At 39.3% G+C, this 22552-nt stretch overlaps 1 protein-coding gene across 2 annotated transcripts; it reads left to right on the forward strand.

Annotated features, from left to right (window-relative positions):
• Window positions 1-1444: 1444 nt before the first annotated feature.
• LOC5564976 (glyoxylate reductase/hydroxypyruvate reductase) lies at window positions 1445-21488 on the forward strand. 2 transcript variants are annotated; one of them, XM_021845689.1, is made up of 5 exons: window positions 1445-1542; window positions 15511-15601; window positions 20229-20324; window positions 20389-21161; window positions 21226-21488. In XM_021845689.1, the coding sequence occupies exons 2-5, from the start codon at window positions 15543-15545 to the stop codon at window positions 21345-21347; spliced, it is 1050 nt and encodes a 349-aa protein (XP_021701381.1). In that variant the 5' UTR covers window positions 1445-1542; window positions 15511-15542; the 3' UTR covers window positions 21348-21488. The 2 variants fall into 2 exon arrangements, with proteins under 2 accessions (XP_021701381.1, XP_021701382.1); XM_021845690.1 differs by lacking the exons at window positions 1445-1542; window positions 15511-15601 and adding an exon at window positions 20037-20079.
• Window positions 21489-22552: the final 1064 nt, after the last annotated feature.

The following is a 22552-nucleotide window of genomic DNA, read 5'->3' on the forward strand; positions in this document are numbered from 1 at the left end:
TGCTTGAAGGAGCTAATCAAAGCGGAACCAAACCATGCCATTGACGCACAGCATTGAATGCATGGAGCATACCGGGCTAATATGTTTCATTGAGTTTGTTGATAAGGTGATTAGTAGGCTATGATCGAATATATATTAGATATCTCAAAATTTTAGAACGAATGTGCAAAAATTTTCTCAATATTTTGATTGTTTCAAGAAATATTGTTACTAATATCAATACTACTACAGTCAACTCTCTCTTACTCGATATTCGGTATCTCGATATCGAGTTAGAGAACCATAATAAAAGTTGGATTTCATGGCTATCTCGATGGTCCCTTGGATCGCATTTGCACTGGTTTTGTGTTCTATAACTCGATACCTCTCTAACTGGATGGTCCCTTCAATATCTGTAATACAGTCAACTCTCCCTAACTTGATATTGAAGAGACTATCGAGTTATAGAACACAAAACCAGTGCAACTGCAATCCAAGGGACCATCGAGTTAGCCGTGCAAAACTAACTTCTACTATGGTTCTCCAACTCGATATCGAGATACCGAATATCGAGTAAGCAAGAGTTAACTGTATCGTACTGCCGAAAACCGTAACCGTCAGTTCCATTTGTCATAGTTGTCGTTAATACGATGATCATAGGTACACATTTCCGAACTCGTTTTCCATACGAATATAAAAAAATCCAGAATGTATGAAAATATTTGAACGTTATCAGACTTTCTATTATTTTTCACACTTTCAACTTTTTCGAGAATAATATTAGGGGACCAAACGTGTCTCGATATCGAGTTTTCATGGCTAAGTCAATGATTCCTTGGATCGCATTTGCACTGATTTTGAGTTCTTTAAGGTGAAGATAAATCGAAGCCAAACCGCAAATTTTCGAGAGCACTAATCTGGAGAACCAAACATCCGTTGAAGCTGAAAACTTAATCGATTGATCACTAGCTGGTGGTGACCAATCGATTTAATTTCCAGCTCAAACGAGTGTTTTGTTCTTCAGATTCGTGCTCTTGAAAATTTGAAGTTTGGCTTCGATTCATCTTCACCTTAACTCGATATGAATGGATGGTACTTTGAATATCGAGTTATGCACAGTTGACTGTTATTCATTTTTGAAGTGAACTTTCTTAAATTTAAATGTTTTAAACTAGAATCCACAGAAAAAAATTACCTTCGACATTTAAGGAATGCAAAAAAAAACTGTTTATACAATGTTGCCAAATATGCTTGGTGCTTTGAACTGTATGCAATAATTTATAACACTTGACGATTCTACCATCAATTCAACCCTTTCCTTCAACCATTCTCAACTCTCGTTATCACAAAAGAATAGGGACATTACAACGAGTGAAAATGTTACAAATCGCAGCAACCCAGCAGGAATGCGCTGAAAAGTTGATAATCCAGTTTAGAAATTCTGCTCGTGCACATCATGTGTCTCTTTCTTCAAGTCAAAGCCAGTATTCCAAGCTTGCTTCTGTGAGTAGACGCGTTTTCAGTATTTGGTGAAATCTCAGTCAAGTAAACATCAATTCAAAGGTACCGAATTTGGAAATCTCTTCGCCACCTTATTGTGATCAATTGTTTCCTTGGCATTCCTTCGCATCCAATAAAACAAGCGCAACCGGCTGTTATGGTTTTCTCTCAAAAGCCGCAAAAGAGATTGTTGTAGGTTGTTGTGGTGAGGGTGCGCATTAATGGCGAAGCGACTAATAACCGGTGTTACACTTCACTAGAAAGATGACACAATTTATTTGGGCAGTGTTTTTACAGTTACAACGGTAGTGACGAAAACTTGTAGATATTGCGTACCTTAGACGTGTGCCAATACTCCAGGGAATACCACAGGGGATATAATAAATAAAGTTTGGTAGTGAACAATTTTTATAGTTATCTTGCAACTTTAATGAGCCTGATATCAAATCTAAAAATAATTAGGGGTCATATTTTATAAGTCGAGTCGACTAAAATGAAACATGTATATTTCAGATAACACGTCTACTCCCATAGCATAGTAATCGTGTCACATAGAGTGACTACTGTAGAACATTTTGAGTCACAGAGCCGTGTCGAGCGAATTGTTTGGTCGACAATGACTCGTATCGAGTAATTTTGATCTACTCGACCTATAAAATAGGTTCCTGAGTAATACAAAATGAGAGGATTGTATCGCAGAGAACACCAAATGCGATATAAAATTTCACAAGAGGAGCTAGATCAAACATAGCTTTTCTTTATAACTTTGCCGGTTTTATACATAATCGCAACTGTAAGGCCATGTTCAGTGTCGTGTATTAGTACACGACACTGAAGAAGGCCTTACAGTTGAGGTCGAAATACGCTTATCTGTCAAAGGATACAAACCCTAGTGGAATTAAATGGTGTAGTACTAAATTTGGTTTTTCATTTACTTATAGGTATTCCACTAAACAGCTCGAAGATGTATTATCATCGTGAATTTACAAGTTATAAATATGACCTACAGTGAAGTCTTCAAAACTTTGTTATTTTCTAACCAATTTCAAAGCTTCAATATTAATTTTTCAAGGAGTTTGTAGAACATCAAAAATGTCTAAAATTTGAACTAGTCCCAGTAATAAGCAGTTGTCTCCAATTTTTTCCTCATTTTACTAAAAAAACAACATTGTTTTACCATAACTTCATGAAAATTCAACCACTTCCAAATCTTTCAACATCATTTTGAAGCTGTGTTTAAATTGTTTGCCGGTTAAACGTTAATACTAAAGCTAAAACAGTTACCTCTCATTTTATTAATCTTTATGAAGGTCTTAGCAACAATTTTTAATGACTTTCATGACCAACATATGTTTGAGTCCATTGAAAAAATATGCGCACTTTTCAACTCGCAGTGATAGAAAAACGTTTTATAAACTTCAGCTTAATAGTAAAGAAGTTTTTTCCTGTTAAAAAATGAAAAAATCCGAGGAAATTCATTTTTTTTTTCATGAATGAATCATGTTTTGGATAGATTTTGTTAAATAACTTATTCAAAACTATTTTTGTATGAAATGTGATATATATTGCTGTGTGCGTTTGAAATGCAAATATAAAATGCGGGAACACCAAATGCGGTAAGATTTTCCACAAGACGCATCTTTGAGTTTTTCTTGCTAGATCGGCGGTGATTTAGAATATCGTTGCTAGGTGTCCTTTGATTGTTTGTGTTACCGCGTTTGGAGGATGTTTAGTCAAGCTTTGCCGCTCAAATGCAAACAGCAATACACAGTTTAAAAACAACTAAATTGGCTTCAAAATCATGCAAAAAGATTTGGAATCGGTTGGTGCTAAAAGCTTCAAAATTAGTAGAAAATATAAAAACTATGAAGACTTTACTGAAGGTCATTTTTATAACTTGAAAGTTTACCTTCAAGGCGCTTGTCCCACCTAAAACTTTTTTTTATTTTTTACCTCAAACTTTGAGGTTTCTTTTTTTATGTGATTTGAATTAAGAAGAGCACTCCTTAGCCGAGTGGTTAGAGTCCACGACTACAAAGCGAAGCCATGCTGAATGTGTCTGGGTTCGATTCTCGGTCCGTCCAGGATCTTTTCGTAATTGGAATTTCCATGACATCCCTGGGCATAAAGCCTCATCGTACCTGCCACACGATATACGAATGCGAAAATGACAACTTTGGCAAAGAAAGCTCTCAGTCAAAAACTGTGGAAGTGCTCATTGAACACTAAGCTGAGAAGCAGGCTTTGTCCCAGTGAGGACGTTATGCCATGAAAAAGAAGAAGAAGAAGAAGAAGAAGAAGAAGAAGAAGAAGATGATGAAGAGCACATGAATTTACGGTTATGAGAAATTTTGAAAAATAAGCCGCCCCTATTGAACACCCTTTGTTTATGATGACGTATAATCAAAATGTTCACAAACAATTTACAAATTTGTTCTTGAACTTTTCCAAAATTTTTATTTTTGAACATTCCTATCCTTTTTTTCTTGAACCCTCTACTGTTTACCTATTTTCGACAATGAAAATAGGATTTATATTTTTGAAACATATTATATTTTCCGTGTAACTAACGAAAACACAGTTTTGGAGCAAAATTAATACCAACAGGCTGTGTTCGAAACATCGGAACAACCCTGTATCGCTGAGATTATTGCTAACCCTTTGGGAAATAAAGACCATCGCGATCCAACGCAGAAGCAGCGTGTGTCATCGGAGTTGTCAGCAGAAACGCGAGTAGAAGGCACAGCAGAATGACAGAACAAAAGTGGAATTAATGCTACTGAGAAAACACGTTTATGAAGTTTGTAAAATTTCCCAAGTTTGCTGAATTTATTATTCTATTTCCTATTATTTAAGCGCAATTAGTGACACCTAAGTTCTTATTTTTTTTACTGTGTGAGTTAGCAATTGAATTTGTTGAAATTACGGCTAAAATAATCATAAATTGTTTATTCCTAGATGCGCTAAAGAATTTGATAACCTAAAATCACTAGTGACAAAGATTAAATCACTAGTTAATTAGTAAGTAAGTTATGGAACAGCTTCGAAATTAGTTTAAATACGCAAAATACCCTATTTACTTAATTTAGTTCTTGAAACCTACGAAGAAACCGTAAATTCCCAGTGCAAGATATTCCTTCTGGTTACTTCTTCAAGACATAAGAAAAACTTGATGTAAGTCTCTGATAACCCTAGCAAAATCCTACGAAAAACCTAATAAAACTTATTTTTTAGCTTTAAGCTGTCATCACTAACGACTGCTTTGAGGACGGTTTGCATTTCTATCCGAACAAACTTAAAGATCAACATTCGGAGACTCTTGAAATGCCAGAGGAATCGGAGGCGATGGGAAATGAAGGTCGCAACTGTATGTTGTGCGAGGACCATGATAGCGCAGACGACATGGTCCAATGCGACAACTGTGACCTGTGGGCCCACTATCGTTGCGCTAATGTGACCGAAGCTGTCAAGGAAAACCCGTGGGTGTGCCCGAAATGTACCAACTCCTTGCAGGTACCAAAAAAACCCAGGAAGCCCACGACGAGGAAGACTTCCGGTAAAAAAGGTAGTAGAAGCGATACCGGGTCGGAATCTGGGAAAGTGGATGCAATCGTCGCTAGCTTCGAAGAGTCGCTGGCTCAGTTGCAACAGGAAAAAGGAGACAGAGCGAAACAGCTAGACGAAGAGAGAATCCTTCATGAAAAGCGGCTTGAAATGGAGCGTGAGATGATGGAGAAAAAACGGTTGCAGAAAAAGCAAATGTTGGATAAACAGCTTGCGCAGGAACAACAACTCCTTGAGCAACAGCTTCGGGATGAACAAGAATTCCTTCAACGACGACAGGAGCTTCGCAACCGATTCCACAAACTCAAGCTTGACCTTAGTCAACAATTTGATCAGCCAAGCGAATCGGATGATGATGGAGAGTCAGATGCTGGAGCCGCCGCAAAAGCAAAAGATTGGCTGGATTCGATGAATAATGATCCTCGTGGTGCGTACCCAAAAAGTAAAGGAGTACCGGAAATAGCAGTTCCAAGTTCAGCAGTGAAGCAATCCGTAGGAAACTACAAGCAGAACGCCGATTTGGAACATCCAAGACCTGCGAAGCTTAACGAGCCGGGGTCGAAGCAAGCCACCATCATCGGTCAACATATGCACCAGAATTCACCTCACCAGCAACATCAGGCATCAGTTAACACTCCATGCGAAGTTCTGGAACTACTGCAGTGCCCCGATTTGACAGCACATGAGGAAACTGTCCTCAGAAATATTCTGAATCGTAGAAGACAGGAAGGTAACGATCAAGTTCAAGACATCGGCCGAGGTCCGACCCAAGAACAGCTAGCAGCCCGGCAAGCTGTCTCTAAACATCTTCCGATATTTCGCGGGGAACCAGAGGTATGGCCTCTATTCATAAGCTGCTATGAATATACGACTGCCGCATGTGGGTTCACAAATACGGACAACCTGAAAAGACTTCAGGGCAGCCTTCAAGGACTTGCAAAAGAAGCTGTACAAAGCCGACTTCTAATGCCGGATTCGGTCCCCGAGGTAATAGAGGACCTTCACAAGCTATTCGGAAACCCAGAAAAGCTTTTGAAAACCCTGGTGGCAAAAGTTCGTAAGGCACAGGCTCCTCGGTTAGACAAGCTCGAGACATTCCTATACTTCGGGATCACAGTCAAACAACTCTGCGATCATCTCGAAGCAGCCGGATTGCACGATCACTTGAGCAACCCAATGCTCGTGCAAGAGCTCGTGAACAAATTACCGCCAGAATACAAACTGGACTGGGTTCGGTTCAAACGCGGTAAATTTGGAACACCGCTAAGGAACTTCATTGATTTCATCAATGAGATTGTGTCGGAAGTCTCTGAGGTAGCTGACTTCACCGGAGCAGAGCAATCTGTATCTAGTTCGCCATGGAAAGGAAAACCAAAGAAAAAGGAATTCGTCAACACTTATAATACTCAACCGAACCGGTCTGCCAGTTTTCAAACGGAAATGCAACAAAAATCGAGAAAGCCGTGTGTCGTATGTAATCGAAACGACCACAAAATTCGATACTGCGATGATTTCGCCAAGCTTGGCATCAGTGAACGATTAGGAATCGTCGAAAAGTTCAAACTGTGTCAACTCTGCCTCAACGATCACGGAAAAGCGCAGTGTACGTTCAAAGGACGTTGTAACGTGCCTAATTGTGGTAAGAGACATCACACTCTGTTACATCGAGCGGTTGAATGCGTCCAACTAGCTTTAGTGGAAAACAACACCCACATACAATCCTTTCGATCGGTGATATTCCGCATCGTTCCCATCACGTTGTATTATAATGATCAAACCGTTCAAACAGCAGCGTTCCTCGATGAAGGCACGTCGACAACGCTAGTTGAGGACTCGATCGCTGATTTGTTGGAAGCCGATGGTGTTTTAGAACCACTAGAGGTTACTTGGACAGCAAATATGAAGCGATACGAAGAAACATCGCGAAAAATCGATCTTCAAATCTCGGCAAGAGGGTCGTCGAATCGGTATGAGCTGAAGGAGGCGCGTACGGTGAACGAACTAGTTCTGCCCAAGCAGAACGATACAATCGAGGAGATCATCAAGCGATACCGTCATTTGGAAGGACTATCGATCATTGATTGTGGCAAAGACGTTCCCCGCATATTGATCGGTCTGGATAATCTTCATTTGTTTGCTCCTCTGGAATCGAAAGTGGGCAATTTCGGAGAACCTATAGCGGTCCGTTCACTCCTTGGATGGTCAATATATGGTCCAAATCAACAACGAACTTCACCCAAAGCATGCGTACATTACCATGCGATTCAGCCGATCAGCAATCAATATCTCCACGATCTGCTAAGAACGCAATATACTATTGAGAGCACACACGATCAAGCAGAAGTGTTACCGGAAACGAAGGACGTCCTACGAGCCAGGGAAATTCTAGAACGCACCACTAAACGCATCGGAGACCGTTTTGAAACGGGGCTGATCTGGAGTCACGAAGGCGTAACTTTTCCAGACAGCTACCCGATGGCCCTGAGACGAATGATGGCGCTAGAAAGAAAGCTTGCTAAGGACCAATGGCTCCAAACCGAGGTGCACCAGCAGATTGAGGCGTACGTTCAGAAAGGATACTCCCATCAGGCGACCAAACATGAGCTTTCGGGTGCAGACAATTCCAAGGTTTGGTACCTCCCGCTGAATGTAGTCCTGAACCCGAGAAAGCCAAACAAAGTGCGATTGGTGTGGGATGCAGCAGCGACTGTTGCAGGCGTTTCCCTTAATACAAAATTATTAAAAGGCCCAGATCTTCTCACTTCACTACCGGCAGTGATCAGCAAATTCCGAGAACGGCCGATCGCAATCGGTGGCGACATACGCGAAATGTACCACCAGGTACACATTCGAGATGCCGACAAACAAGCGCAACGGTTCTTATTTCGCTTTGATTACACGCAACCTCCAACGGTCTACATTATGGATGTAGCCACCTTTGGGGCAACATGTTCCCCTTGTTCGGCTCAATTCATAAAGAACCTAAATGCCAGGTCCTATAACACTTCCCCGAATACCATTACCCCGAAAACCATCTCCCCGAAAACCAGTACCCCGAAAACCATTACCCCGAATGCAACGTTACCCCGAATGACACATTACCCCGAAAACCATTACCCCGAATGGTAAATTACCCCGAAAACCAGTTCCCCTAATACGACACTTCCCCGAAAATCAGTGATGCACTTCAAGAAATTCTTCAAGGAAGCTCGCGAATTTGAGCCTGAAAGTTTTCGGCTTAGTAACTACTACTATTCCTATTAGTGATATTTTATTCTTTCAATCATCGGCTGTTCTTTCGAGGTTGTATAATGGCAGTGTAAAAGTTTCAATCAATGATTTTCTCTTCATTGAGTTATAGGCTGTTCTTTCGAGTTGTACCGTTTGAGTTGAAGTTTGAGCGATAGCGGTAAAACAAAATCGACTGACAAAATTGTCTTGAGCGAAATTCAAAGTTGACAGTGACTTCAAAAAATAAATGAAAATAAGCCCCTGCATTACTTGTTTGTATTACATCTTGTCAGTATTACAATTTCCAACAAGAGATTTGTCCTTCTTTTAGTTATCGGCTATTCTTTCGGAAGTTGCACTAGCAAAGTGATTGTTGGCATCATAATAATTGACGCTTTCAACAGTGATTTTTTCTTCTTTTATCATAGGCTGTTCTTTAGCGATGTACTTCCCAGACAACCAAAATGTACGTATAACGAAATCACCTGGAGGCTTTGTATGTGCAACATTTCACTTATAAGATGTCGCGAAAAGGCCTTCTACGTACAAAAGTGGAGGCGATATGCGTGCATATATTATGTGATGAATAATAACATACAATGCGAGTGTATAAATTTCTACCGAACTAACCTGTGACCATTTGCGACTTAACGTATGATAACAAATGATGATTTGACAGCTGCTACGGATTGATTCGACTTACTTTGTACGAGTGTACGGGACGAAACAAAATGTACAAATGAACTCAGAAAAGAAGTGTTTTATGCGAGGAAGCTCATCAATCTGACGAGTTTATCAACGGTGTTTTGCGAGTTTGATGTAATTAGTATGAATAAACGAGTTGAAACATGAACTTTCATGCGATTTCTGGTTGTTTGGGTTTTGAAATAGTGGTCAGTTTAATATCAGTTAACATTTTCATCTGACATTTTTCAAACCATAGTCTAATGACATTATAGAATATGTTGAACTCGCATTGCATCCAGCAATATAAAAATATAATTATGCATTACCAAATAATATAACGCTTTTGAAAGAGGGCGGGAAAGGTCTCTAATATTAACATGTCAGCATTATCATCAGTTCGAAAAATGATTTATTGCTGTGAACACAATCATTCTCACAAAATCAAGTACACGCCTGTGAGTAAAATTTGGGTTCTCACTTTGCTCATGAAGAATAGCTGTTGATTAAAAGAATAATAAATCTTTGATAACATGAAGAACATGAATTCAAATGAAAATCAAAATTCTATGAAATAGGTATATGGGATTCATTTGTCAGATCTTCAATTTTTCGTGCCAAAGAATTCGGGGTTATGGTCCATTCGGGGAAATGGTATTCGGGGTAACGGACTATTCGGGGTAATGGTTTTCGGGGTATTGGTTTTCGGGGTACTTGACCATTCGGGGTATTGACTTTCGGGGTGATGGTTTTCGGGGTAATGGTATTCGGGGAAATGTTATAGGATCGTCGTTTGCAGTTCCATCAGGAATTGAAACTTCAGCAGAACGTCCTGAAAAGCCGACAAAAAGAATAATCCTTAGCTCGGTAATGGCCCTCTTCGACCCATTGGGCCTGCTAGCTCCATTCACCACATTGGGAAAGATGCTTATCCAAGATCTCTGGAGAACTGGGTGCGACTGGGATCAAGCAGTTGACGAAGAGTCGTTCAAAAAGTGGAAATCATGGATTGGGCTGCTTCCAGAAATCTCCAAGTTGAAAATACCTCGTAGCTACTTCGGAACGGTGCAATCCAAGGATTTTGGACCGGTGCAACTGCACGTATTTTGTGATGCAGGCGAAAGCGCTTTCGGGTGTGCCGGATTCCTGCGGATAGAGATCAATGGAGAAATTAAATGTTCCTTAGTGATGGCGCGGTCGAAAGTCGCTCCTCTGAAGCAACTCACCATCCCTCGCCTAGAACTGGAAGCAGCTGTATTGGGCTCGCGCTTGTCACACACAATCAAGAAAAATTTGTCTCTCCAAATAAATCAAACTTTTTTCTGGACTGACTCCCAAACTGTCTTGTCGTGGCTGACGTCGGATCAAAAGCGCTACAAACAATTTGTTTGCTTCAGAATCGGAGAGATTTTAAGCCTAACGAAACTGTCTGAATGGAGATGGGTACCCTCGAGGATGAACATTGCTGATAGCCTAACAAAATGGAAGAGTGATTTTGGTTTGTCACCCGAGTGGTTTAGCGGACCGAACTTTCTCTATCAACTCCAAGAACTATGGCCATCTAAGAAACTTCCGCCGGCGAATATAAAAATCGAATTGCGAGCTATACATCTGTTCCACGACATCATACTCCCGGATAAGCTGATCGATGCAACGAGATTTTCAAAATGGAATGTTCTCATCAGATCGATTGCCAGCGCACTGCGGTTTATTTCCAACTGTCGTCGGAAAGCAAATGGGGAACCCATCGAAACGCTGAAACCAACATCAAGTCAACGAGATCAAATAATCGCCGAGATGCATTCGGTTCGAGTTCCGCTGAAGCAGAGCGAGTATCAATGGGCCGAGAAAGTGCTATGGAGATTCACGCAAAGTAACGTCTTTGGTGACGAAATTAAAACGCTTCGGAAGAATCTGGATCGCGAACCGTCCAAATGGATTTCTTTGGAGAAGAGTAGTCCGCTTTATAAGCTGACACCGCTCTTAGACAACGAAATGGTGCTGCGAGTAGAAGGACGATGTGACAAAGCCGGACATTTGCCTTTCGACATGCGGTTTCCAGTAATCCTTCCTAGGGACGGAGCAGTCACCGAATTGCTAGTACGTTACTACCATGAAACCTTTGGTCACGCTTTCAGAGAAACGGTAAAAAATGAAATTAAGCAACGCTTCTATATCTTCAATCTGACTTCGGTGCTGGCAAAGATAGAGCGAAGTTGTATCTGGTGCAAGGTTCACAAAAATCGGCCAAATGTACCCAGAATGGCCTCTATTCCCGTGCAGCGTCTAACACCGTACAAAAGACCTTTCACATTTGTTGGTATTGACTACCTTGGACCAGTAGAAGTCTCGGTAGGCCGTCGCTCAGAGAAAAGATGGATCGTACTATTCACTTGTTTGGTGGTTCGAGCTATCCACCTTGAAGTGGCCTATAACCTGACTGCGCAATCGTGCATAATGGCAATTCGACGCTTCATTTGCCGTCGAGGACCTGCGGCAGAATATTTTTCGGACAACGGCACTAATCTTAAAGCAGCTAGTAAGGAGTTTGTCCATCAGTTGCAAGTAATACGGAACGAATGCGCTGAAGAGTTTACAAGTGCCCGGACAAAGTGGCATTTCAATCCCCCGGCTGCACCCCACATGGGGGGCATATGGGAGCGAATGGTCAGGACTGTGAAGAACGTGATGACGGTCCTAAACGATGGACGTAGATTAACCGACGAAATTCTGCACACAAGCCTAGCTGAAACTGAAGACATGGTAAACAGCCGTCCACTTGTCTATGCTCCACAAGAATCTCAGTACGAATCGCTGTCTCCTAACCATTTTCTACGGGACATAGCTGCCAACGAGCCCCATGAAGTACTTCCTCCTACTGATCCTGCTAGTGCGCTATGTGACACGTATCAGCGCTCAGTACAGCTGTCCAACAATTTGTGGGAACGCTGGCTTAAAGAGCATGTCCCGAACTTAAATCGACGCAGTAAATGGTTTGATGACTCGACCGCTAAAGAAAGGTGATCTAGTATTCGTTGTCGACGGAGGCCGACGTAAGGCGTGGACAAGAGGAATAGTTGAAGAACCGATAGTGTCGATTGATGGGAGGATTCGCCAAGCACTCATCAGGACAAATTACGGTATAGTTCGACGGGCAACTGCCAATCTAGCAGTACTGGAGATAGACGGAAGTAACGCTGTTCCAGATGATAACTCCGGACCAGGATTACGAGCAGGGGATGTGTTCGAAACATCGGAACAACCCTGTATCGCTGAGATTATTGCTAACCCTTTGGGAAATAAAGACCATCGCGATCCAACGCAGAAGCAGCGTGTGTCATCGGAGTTGTCAGCAGAAACGCGAGTAGAAGGCACAGCAGAATGACAGAACAAAAGTGAAATTAATGCTACTGAGAAAACACGTTTATGAAGTTTGTAAAATTTCCCAAGTTTGCTGAATTTATTATTCTATTTCCTATTATTTAAGCGCAATTAGTGACACCTAAGTTCTTATTTTTTTCACTGTGTGAGTTAGCAATTGAATTTGTTGAAATTACGGCTAAAATAATCATAAATTGTTTATTCCTAGATGCGCTAAAGAATTTGATAACCTAAAATCACTAGTGACAAAGATTAAATCACTAGTTAATTAGTAAGTAAATTATGGAACAGCTTCGAAATTAGTTTAAATACTCAAAATACCCTATTTACTTAATTTAGTTCTTGAAACCTACGAAGAAACCGTAAATTCCCAGTGCAAGATATTCCTTCTGGTTACTTCTTCAAGACAGAAGAAAAACTTGATGTAAGTCTCTGATAACCCTAGCAAAATCCTACGAAAAACCTAATAAAACTTATTTTTTAGCTTTAAGCTGTCATCACTAACGACTGCTTTGAGGACGGTTTGCATTTCTATCCGAACAGGCTGATAATTTGATAGTTTAAAAATAAAAAATGTACGATTGTTTAGAAAATTTATCCAACGAGAATCAAGCTTTTGTAGGTTATAACAAATCATTTTTTTTTCTATAAAACAAAAATATTTCAAAAGTCACGAAAAACTTCCCTGATATGCGTTTAATACGCTAAAGATTTTGTCAAAAATAAGATCATTTTGATTTTCGAGCTACGAAAAAAATGACAAAATTCCAAAGGGTACCCCGTTTAAAGGCTGTGAGATTTAAAACTGATTAAAAATTAGGTTTAAGTCAAGTTTATGATCTTGTCATAAATGCCATTGATAACCAAAAGTGTAGCCTGCTGTTTTTGAGCAAACGAATGGATTCACACGTTATTTGACAATACTACGATCAGACTTAACCAATTTCGTAGTGCAAGATCTAAGAAAGTTCCTATAAGAAGGCATCGTACCGCGAAATACAGCAAAAGTTTTTTTCGTAGGTGGTATTTCATATTCCAATAGTCAAATTCTTTGTCAAATGAATTAACTTCAATAACATCTGGGGCAGTTTTTAAGAGGAAACATATCGAACACTTCAATTAAAAAGATGAATTAGATGTTTATAGTTATTTTAGCGAAAAAGTAAGATGAATTCAGTAAAACTAAAATTATAATAGTGGCACTTTTCTATCATATCACAACTATTGGGTTTATTCTACGACTGGCGTGAGGTGACAATTGTCGGTGTCGTATAGCGAGGTGACCAAGTTTCTTAATTCTCACTCACTCTCAAGATAATGGATTTCTCCCTCCAAACAATTTTCAGCGAAAACCTGGCTTGCAAAATTATCCGGCAACAAAACAAAGCGATAATAGATAGTCGCACAGTTCCACAGCTGTGATAAGTTTATGTTCTCTTTTTCCTATCCATGGAGAACTTTTCCTGTGTCCATCGCCACGAGCAGTTGCTTTTATGTACCGTAATCCGGGGTAACATTGATCTTTTTTTTTTTTTTGAATATTTCTTAAATATTTCGTATGAAAATGCAAATGTTGCAAATTTTATATTTTTAAAACAAGTACTGCCAACCATAGCTCGTGACTATATACTTCATTTTCTTTTTTGAAAGATTTAAGCATGTTTAAAAAAATGTTTAAAGTGATTTTTTGATTTAGCTGATATGGGGTAACATTGATCACCTATGTAAACAACGTTCGGTAATAATGAAAATATCGTTACTTACTTAAGTCATGGCCCCTGAAGCCGAATATGAAGGCCAAACGCTTACAAGTCATTTACTTTTTGAATTATTTTAAAATTAAAAACACCTCGAACCACGGAATGCGCCTAAAGGTAGGCAATTTCCTAAGGGAAATTTACATTCTTAACAGTAATTCGGTAATGTTGCCTAATTGAACATACTTATGAAAGTTTTGACAACGGAATCGTTTTCGGCGATGTCGTTTTTAGTAAGAATCGCATTTTCTTTGCTCATATCGTTTACAGAACTTATGTGAGACATGAATGTTTGGTAGTGTCATCCTTAACCATTAAAATTGTAGTTTCGAAAAGTTGAAAAATTTACGCATAAGGTAAAAGCAATTTTAGTAAAAATCTTCACTTTTATAAACTTATGAATATAAGATAGAGAAGCACCATTCATGATTTGGAAATGTTCCATCAATAAATGATAGTGGGAACTTTTCACGAGATGAGTCATTCCGATCAATGTTACCCCGCTGATCAATGATACCCCGGATTACGGTACCAAATTAACTACCACTTTTGTCAAGTCGATGTGGTAGCATAGTTAGCGTGCACACATCGCGGTTGTTTTTATAAATGTTCTGGGTTCGAATCCCGTCGCCGACACAAATTTTATTTATCCACATGGTGAAAGTTCTCGGGAGAAGTTGGTGAAAGAAAATATGATGAGGTGAAAAAGAAATTATCTCCAGAGTGGAATGATTTTCGGTAATCCTCCATCGTAACTCTAGGGAAAATAGGTATGTGTGAGCGAAAAAAAATGTTCCCGTGAGAAAGCGAAAAAGCATTCTCCTTCCGTGCGAAAAATCGTAGATTTCGGATCGCTGTTAGGAAAATTTAGAACCCTGGAGGTGACAATTCTCGACTCGAGTGAAGTGACTCTTCATTTGATTTGTCATCTCGCTAAACGACACCGACAATTGCCACCTCACGCCACTCGTAGAATCAACCCATATAATGATTAAAAAGATATATGTCTTATGTTACTTAATATAGAGGAATAAATAAATGATACGATGAACAAAAGATCCTCATCTATCTCCCAGTGATAATAGTTTTTATCTTGGTTCATTCATTTGATTGAAAAGCAACTAATCACAAACTCAGCTACCAATGGCTTTAGGGCGAGATCATAAGTTATGCGACAAATCTGTTAATAAAATATTGTCGACCCCGCTCAAAAACCTAGGGATAGGGGACCACTATAGCCATAACTGGTACACTTAACACGACTGCGTCATTATTTATCAAAACAAAATGTATATTGACAAACCTAAAATTTAAAGCGATATTATTATGTTTGCTCACGTTATGATGTTTGCCAAAATGTGTTATATTTTTAATGCAATCGTGTTATATTATATTTTAATAAACATTGATATAGGTAACCCACCATCGAGGAACTGTTGGAACGATATGTACAGATACAAGCCATTCAGAAAATTGATGCCAATTCTACTAACAATACAATTCAGGTAAGTATATTTAAAATGAGCGGACTAACAGACGTAACATTTTGAACAATTTAGGATTTGAAGCAAACAAATTTCGATGAATCTCCCTCAAATCCAAAACTCGGAAACAAAACCGATCAATCTGAAATAATGCATAACTATCATTCGCCAGTTCCGTATGGACGCCATTCACCGTACATTACATTTTTTTTTAACTTAACCATTTTCCGCAGCAAAAGATACTAAGAATAATGGATTATGTTAGAATGGAATTCATATAATTTTACATTCTATATTTTCCATGGTATAAAACAACAATCTTAAGTTGTTCAACTCAAGAGCGTTCGCGCATTCAGCCATCGCCAGTACCATTTCGCTCGAGTTGTGTATGAAAAAGGTACTTTTTTCAAGGTGCGTGTACTCAGTCCACCCAGATCTTGGGTTAAGGTGCATACAGAACGAAAAATAATTCTTGGCTGCGATGGCTTTGTATGTGATCATATTATTCGCTCTAAAGAAGGTACGGTGCTGCCATCTGGGAAAAGTTTGCTCGATGCGTGAAGCGTCGAAAATTTTACCCGGCGAGGTATAGGAAGCGAAATTTCAAATGCTCAAATAAAATTAACTACAATAGTTATTTAAAATCTTTTCAGTATATGTTGATATACTTTTGATGGGCTACATTATAAGCATATAATTTTGAGTTTTATATTTTTTTCTCAAATTACTTCTGATTCTATAGTTGATCAATAGTAGACTGGCCCTTAAACAAAAAAGTTGTAAAACTCAACGGGGCACCCCCCCGATATGTGCCTTAGGGTAAGAAAAAAGCTCTCTTAAAATTCCAACTCAATTGGTTGCTCCACCAGCTGGCGCATTCAATCCGAAGTTTGTATGGGATATTCGTTTCAAATATATTGAAAACTGTCCCTATGTCACTGTTTCGTTCCGTATACTAGTTGATCGAATTCAATCGAGCCCAGAATGTCAAATACACTAGTTGATACCCTAATGAACATTATTGTAGAAGGTTGTATCTCAATTGAAGCTCATTTTCATTAACATTTCAGTTGTTGAAAGTTAGGCTTTGGTCAGAACTCACGTACAATCACATTTATGCATGCGTCTTGTGCAGCAGCTCGCCCAGCGTCATAGGTGGCTATGATGCGCCGGATGGCTGCCACCATGCGGTGTTGAAGAAATGCAAAGCAATATTGCTTGTGCTTAATAAATCTGCTTCAGATAGTTAAAACACCAACTTTTTCTATTTTAATCATGATACGACCTTCTACAATATTGTTCGCTATAGTATAAAGTAGTGTTTTTGACATTCTGGGTTCAATTGAACGTAATCCACAATTTGCCTGAACCAAACAGTAGACGTTGTGCTGTTTCCCATATGTTTGAGCTGCAAAGGCCATATTAACTTCAATTCAAATGCGCCAACTCATGAAACGACCAAATGAGCTGAAATTTTCAGGAAATCTCCCTTTAACCCTAAGGAATAATCGTGGGGGGTGCCCCGTGGAATTATACAACTTTATTTTTCTCCCATACTGAGCTGGGCCAGTCTAATCAATAGTCTAACCGCGTACACTTAACAAAATTTAATTGAAAAGCGTTTTGAATTTTTTAGATGCATTTGAAAATTGACTTCCTATGCTTTGCCATGTAAAATAATCGGAGCTTCACGCATAGAGTCAACTGTGGTAATTACCTTCGTACACTCAAAATAATCCACACGTCATTGCTACGTGGAAAATCACGTAGGTCCCTGAAAAGGTTCATTCACTTGAATTTATCTTTCAAAGGTAATAATTATCTGACAATGGATCAATATGAAATAGAATGCTTGTAGCATTCATCACGCCAACCCGTAACACTGACGTGAAAATCCCGTATCTACTCGAGTTCATTTTGACAGCTAAAGTTGGAGTTCATTGAGTGATAAATCAGTGTCGTGTGTAATGGGTGCTACCATTTCCAATCATTTTACAGCGTTTATTATGCGTTCAAAAGGCCAAAATGTGTACAGATTCGGATTCAGACCTAGCAAAATATTGCGTGGCACATAAATTACTTTCAATATTCAAAGAATATGGCTATATAGAATATCGTTATATACTCGAAGACACACGGAATTCAGCATAACTTTTCTCAAGGTAAACATTGGTAGGTAAACACGTTTGTCAAATAATGAAATTATGTTAATTGTTGTCATTTTAACAGTGCCGCAGTGTTATTTCGATTTGGAATGTTACTGGAGCCAAATATTTAATCATTGACCACTTTGGCTTGCTTACGTATAGGTAGTTCCGCATGCCGAAATCACAAGCAACAGGATTTACCAACTCTCTGACCAGAATTTATGCGGTATCCCAGTTACGGAAGTTGAAAAAAATGTGTAATCATATTTTACAATAAACGCTAATATAAGAAATATCTCCGTTCTTGGAATAACTTATTTCGAAAAACATAAAGTAGGGGAACTTACATATTCTCGGCAGTCTAAGCCGATGCCGCGCTTCTTTTGTAATCTTCTCGGACATCAGCCGACAAATTACGTGTTTGTTTGTTTACATTTATGCGCTGCTGAATCCTCTATCGATTCACAACGACAGGCTTGTTAAAATCTTTCTGGAAACGTTTTTGCAACGCTGCGAACATCTCTTATCATTGTGACTATTGTCGGCAGCCTCATTCTCTTCGGCAACTTTCCCATAAGCGCTGCAGGTGAATCTGTTCGGCAGCTCCAAATCAGTCGCATTTTGAGGCGTGTTCATCTGATTTGATGACATCTTTGGCGAAACTGTTTGTGTCGTCTTGAAAATCTCATCAGCGGGAAGCTGACAGAACAAGGAATCATCTGAATGTTTTCATTGGTGTGTTTTGATAGAAAAACACTGAGTATTTGGCGTTTGAAATTTGGTTGCCGATAATAGTCGCAGGGTGCCGAAGCCGTAAGTCTCCCTATATGAAAGTTGCAGATCTAAATTATCGTCATTTCAAGTACTTTTCATTGCAAGCTCTAAGTTCTACGACCCCTATGTATGAAAGGTGCGGGAAAATCACGTAGCTATTACGGAGAACAGCCTCGGAGAGAAAGTTCATTAGTTCATTCTTGGTCACCTACGATTCACGTAAATGCTACGTGAAAAGTGCGATGGAAAAAAAACTACGTATGTTTTCACGTAGTAACGACGTTTGGATTATTTTGAGTGTAGACGCGAATCGTACAAGGATTATTGCGAGAGCAATATTGCGCATTTCTTTCACCGCTGGACTATCGCAACAGTTTTTATAAGTGCGGAAACGTTAATAAAAGTGCGCGATTGCAATAAATCGAGTCGATGTTTTCAGTGGACTTTTTCTTCGCAATCCAAAGAATAAGTGCTCTGAAGACACTAATATGACTTTTTTTGCATTTTCGCACTTATGAAGTCGCACTCTGCAGTCCAATAGCGAAAGAAATACACAATATACAGTGCCCAACATTTACGAGTAGGAAAAAATGGTGGTCAAATAGCGGTAGATGTTGCCTTAAACTAGTACCATTCACATACATATATTATTCGCAACCAATATTTTTTCATATTCCAATACATCCGATTCTGTTTTTGCACGGATTTTTTTTTTTTACACGGCCGTGCAAAAAAAGTTTCCATACATTTTTATCCGGCAAAACCTTATTTTTGCATGAAACGTCGAGGAATGGTGTTACTTTTTATGCACGGTTTTTGAAATTTTGAACTGAAAACTTTTTATGAACGGTACGCATCCCCCGTGCAAAAACAGAATCGGGTGTAATTTCATTTAAAAAATACCATCTATAATTATTGTTACCTTTATTAGGGAGATTTCCAGCCCACGGCTGGTTTATCTCTAAAAGCCTTTTTCCAAATTATATTAACATGAAAAAAAACTCAAAACACAATTCCAGCATTGAAAAGTGAATCCAAATACTATCAACTAAATGCGGAATAGCTCAAAAACTTGCTATGTAGTTTAAAAGCGCAGCGCGCACAATATCAATTAAGGACTAACTTCTTTTTTTACTTACGCCCCTACTGGGACAGAACATGTTTCTCAGCTCACTTTTCTCAGAGCCCTTCCACAGTTATTAGCTGAGAGCTTTCTTTGAAAATGTTGCCTTTTCAGCATGCCTGGCAAGCCCTACAGAGAAAAGCCAGTAAACTAAAAAAATATGTTAGAAATCGAAAAACAGATATTTTTCTCTAAAATATTGCAGAAGACTATCTTTTAATATCATTTATAGATAACACATAAAACATGATAATATTTGGCATTCAATCACGTGTGGCCACTGGCGATAGTATAGTATCTGCAAAATATATTTTTGAAAAATATTGAACATTATTTAACGAACCAATCCCATAACAGCCAGATCAATGCCAATGTGTATAAGTATTCATATGTTGTGATAAGAACATCCATTCGTATCTATACCTCCAAGTTGCTATCACACAATAACAACTCCAGTGCGTATTATCGCCTCATGGGAGATAGAACTGCGAAATTACCAACAAAACGATTCAATTTGCGCTTTCTTGATTTACAATTTATAATTTTACATTAGTTGATTATATGCTATTGGGTGCATCCACAACTCCAATATCCTCATTTGCAGCTACACCATGTCCACCGCACAGCAAACCTGGCGCCCCAAGGTTCTGGTAACCAACAAGGAGACCCCGGAAAAGGGCATCACCATTCTACGACACAAGTAAGCTCGAAAACATCCCCATCATTGTTTGGTCAAGATAACAATGCCGTTTTCTTTGTTTCAGATGTGACGTGATTTTTCCGGACAATGTTCCAGCTACTAGGGATGACATCCTGAAGCTCGTCCCTGGAGTGGACGGTATCATGTGGGTGGGTCACTATGCGCTGAATGGAGAAGTACTGGACATTGGAGCTCCTACTTTGAAGGCCATTTCCACAATGTCGGCTGGAATGGACTATGTGGATATTGAGGAATTCAAGCGCCGAAACTTTCCTCTAGGATACACCCCCACGGTGCTGAATGATGCTGTGGCAGATGAAGCGATTGGATTGATGATCGCCGCAGGAAGACGTTTCCATGAGGGTCGTTTGAAAATCGATAATTCACAATGGCAAGGCGGACCACAGTGGATGCTTGGTCGTGATATCAAGGGAAGCACCATTGGTATAATCGGACTAGGCGAGATCGGTTTGACCATCGCCAAACGATTGAAGGGATTTGAAGTAGGCGATATTATCTACAGCGGAAGGAAGCATAAACCGGAAGCAGAATCAGTTGGGGCTAAATTTGTCTCTCAGAATGAATTGCTGAAGGAAAGTGATTACGTTTTCGTTTGCGTGCCGTTGAACAACAGTACTCGCAATTTGATCAACGAAACCACCTTAAAGCTCATGAAACCTACGTCGGTTCTAGTCAATGTCGCACGGGGAGAGATTATCGATCAGGACGCTCTGGTGGCTGCTCTGAAGAATGGGACCATATTTGCCGCTGGCTTGGATGTAATGACCCCAGAACCGTTGCCCGCCGATAGCGAACTGTTGAAGCTTCCTAATGCTGGTAAAAGACATTGACTTTAACTGTTGAAGTCGTCTTAAATTGATCATATCTTTTTTGTTTCCAGTTGTCGTTCCGCATCTGGGGTCTGCCACGCAGCGCACACGTGAGGACATGTCAGTTATTGCAGCACATAACGTACTGGCCGGAATTGCAGGAACCCCGATGTTGGCGCCTTACCCTTACTAATGTACCTAAGCAGCAAATTTATGGAATGCGACCTAATGCCTTTACCTATGTATTTTTGAAAGTTTCGATGTTTTATATTACAAACTAAATTATTAAATATATATTAGCAATAAACTATGTGGAAAATATCTAGATCTAGAACATCGGCCGTTTATTCTAGTTCCAAAAATGGTTGCTTCACCTCGTTATTTGTGCTGTTTGGGTTTATTCACAAATTTCATTACGCCAAAAATGGCCCACCTCCTCGTAACATTTTTTGTATGAATATTTTATAAATTTTGTATGAGCCGTAACATCACGAGGATACCGGTGAGACCCCATTTGTTTTGCACGACGAGTCACTCCATTCGAATCGAGTGTTTCGCCTCGCTGAGGGAGACCAAGATCTCTGATCTCACGCCGCTAGAATAACCTCAAATGACACTAACCTTTATTACCCGGGGCTATATAAGCATCATTCGTTAGTTTTGAGTCAAAACTGTTGACCCATTCTTTACACATTATGTGCAATTACAGTGCCCTTTCGATTTTAACACGGTTCGATTATAACACGGTTTAATTTTATCAACACGTATGTCAACACGGAAATAAATATACAAAAGATCATGGGTCACCAAACCCAACTCCCACGGGGATTTCTTAAAAATTCTTAATGAAAATTTCCGTAGTTTTTAAGTGCTTTTGACAAGAACTCCCTTACAAATTTTCACGTTGTTCTTCTGGGATTCCCAGGAACAATCATTCCCGGAATTAGTAGATATTACTGTACAGATTTTTCCAGAAGTTTTTTTGGGGCTTCTAATGTTATCAGAAAATTTATCGAATAATATCTATCAAATTGCTTAAAAAATCTTTTGTAGAATTCCGCCAGAAAATGCTTTAGCAATTATTTTAAACATTGCTCCAGGAAGGTCCTCTACGTATTTATATAATATAAATTCCAATTTTAAGTTTAAGATATCATCCAGTTGTTCATTAATAATATGTTTAGAATTTTCTAGAATTAGTGAGGATACCTCCAAGAAATAGTACAAGATATTCTAAGAGTCTCACCAAGCATGGACTCTTTCTACAAATTCTCCAGGGAGTTTCTCAACAGTTCTTCCTTCGTAGTTCGAGTTCTTTCTAATTATCCTCTTCAGATTTATTGAACAAGGCTTTAAGAATATGTCTTGAAAGTCTTCAAGGATTCTTGAAAAATTCAC

This window comes from Aedes aegypti, chromosome 2 (assembly GCF_002204515.2).
Source record: "Aedes aegypti strain LVP_AGWG chromosome 2, AaegL5.0 Primary Assembly, whole genome shotgun sequence".
In the NCBI taxonomy this organism is placed as follows: domain Eukaryota; kingdom Metazoa; phylum Arthropoda; class Insecta; order Diptera; family Culicidae; genus Aedes; species Aedes aegypti.

What these genes read in the sequence shown, in the direction of transcription:
- LOC5564976 (XM_021845689.1), top strand. Translation starts at nt 15,543, where the DNA reads ATGTACAGATACAAGCCATTCAGAAAATTGATGCCAATTCTACTAACA. An exon ending in CTACTAACAATACAATTCAG is followed by an intron (nt 15,602 to 20,228) that starts GTAAGTATATTT and finishes CCTCATTTGCAG; the next exon opens with CTACACCATGTCCACCGCAC. An exon ending in ATCACCATTCTACGACACAA is followed by an intron (nt 20,325 to 20,388) that starts GTAAGCTCGAAA and finishes TCTTTGTTTCAG; the next exon opens with ATGTGACGTGATTTTTCCGG.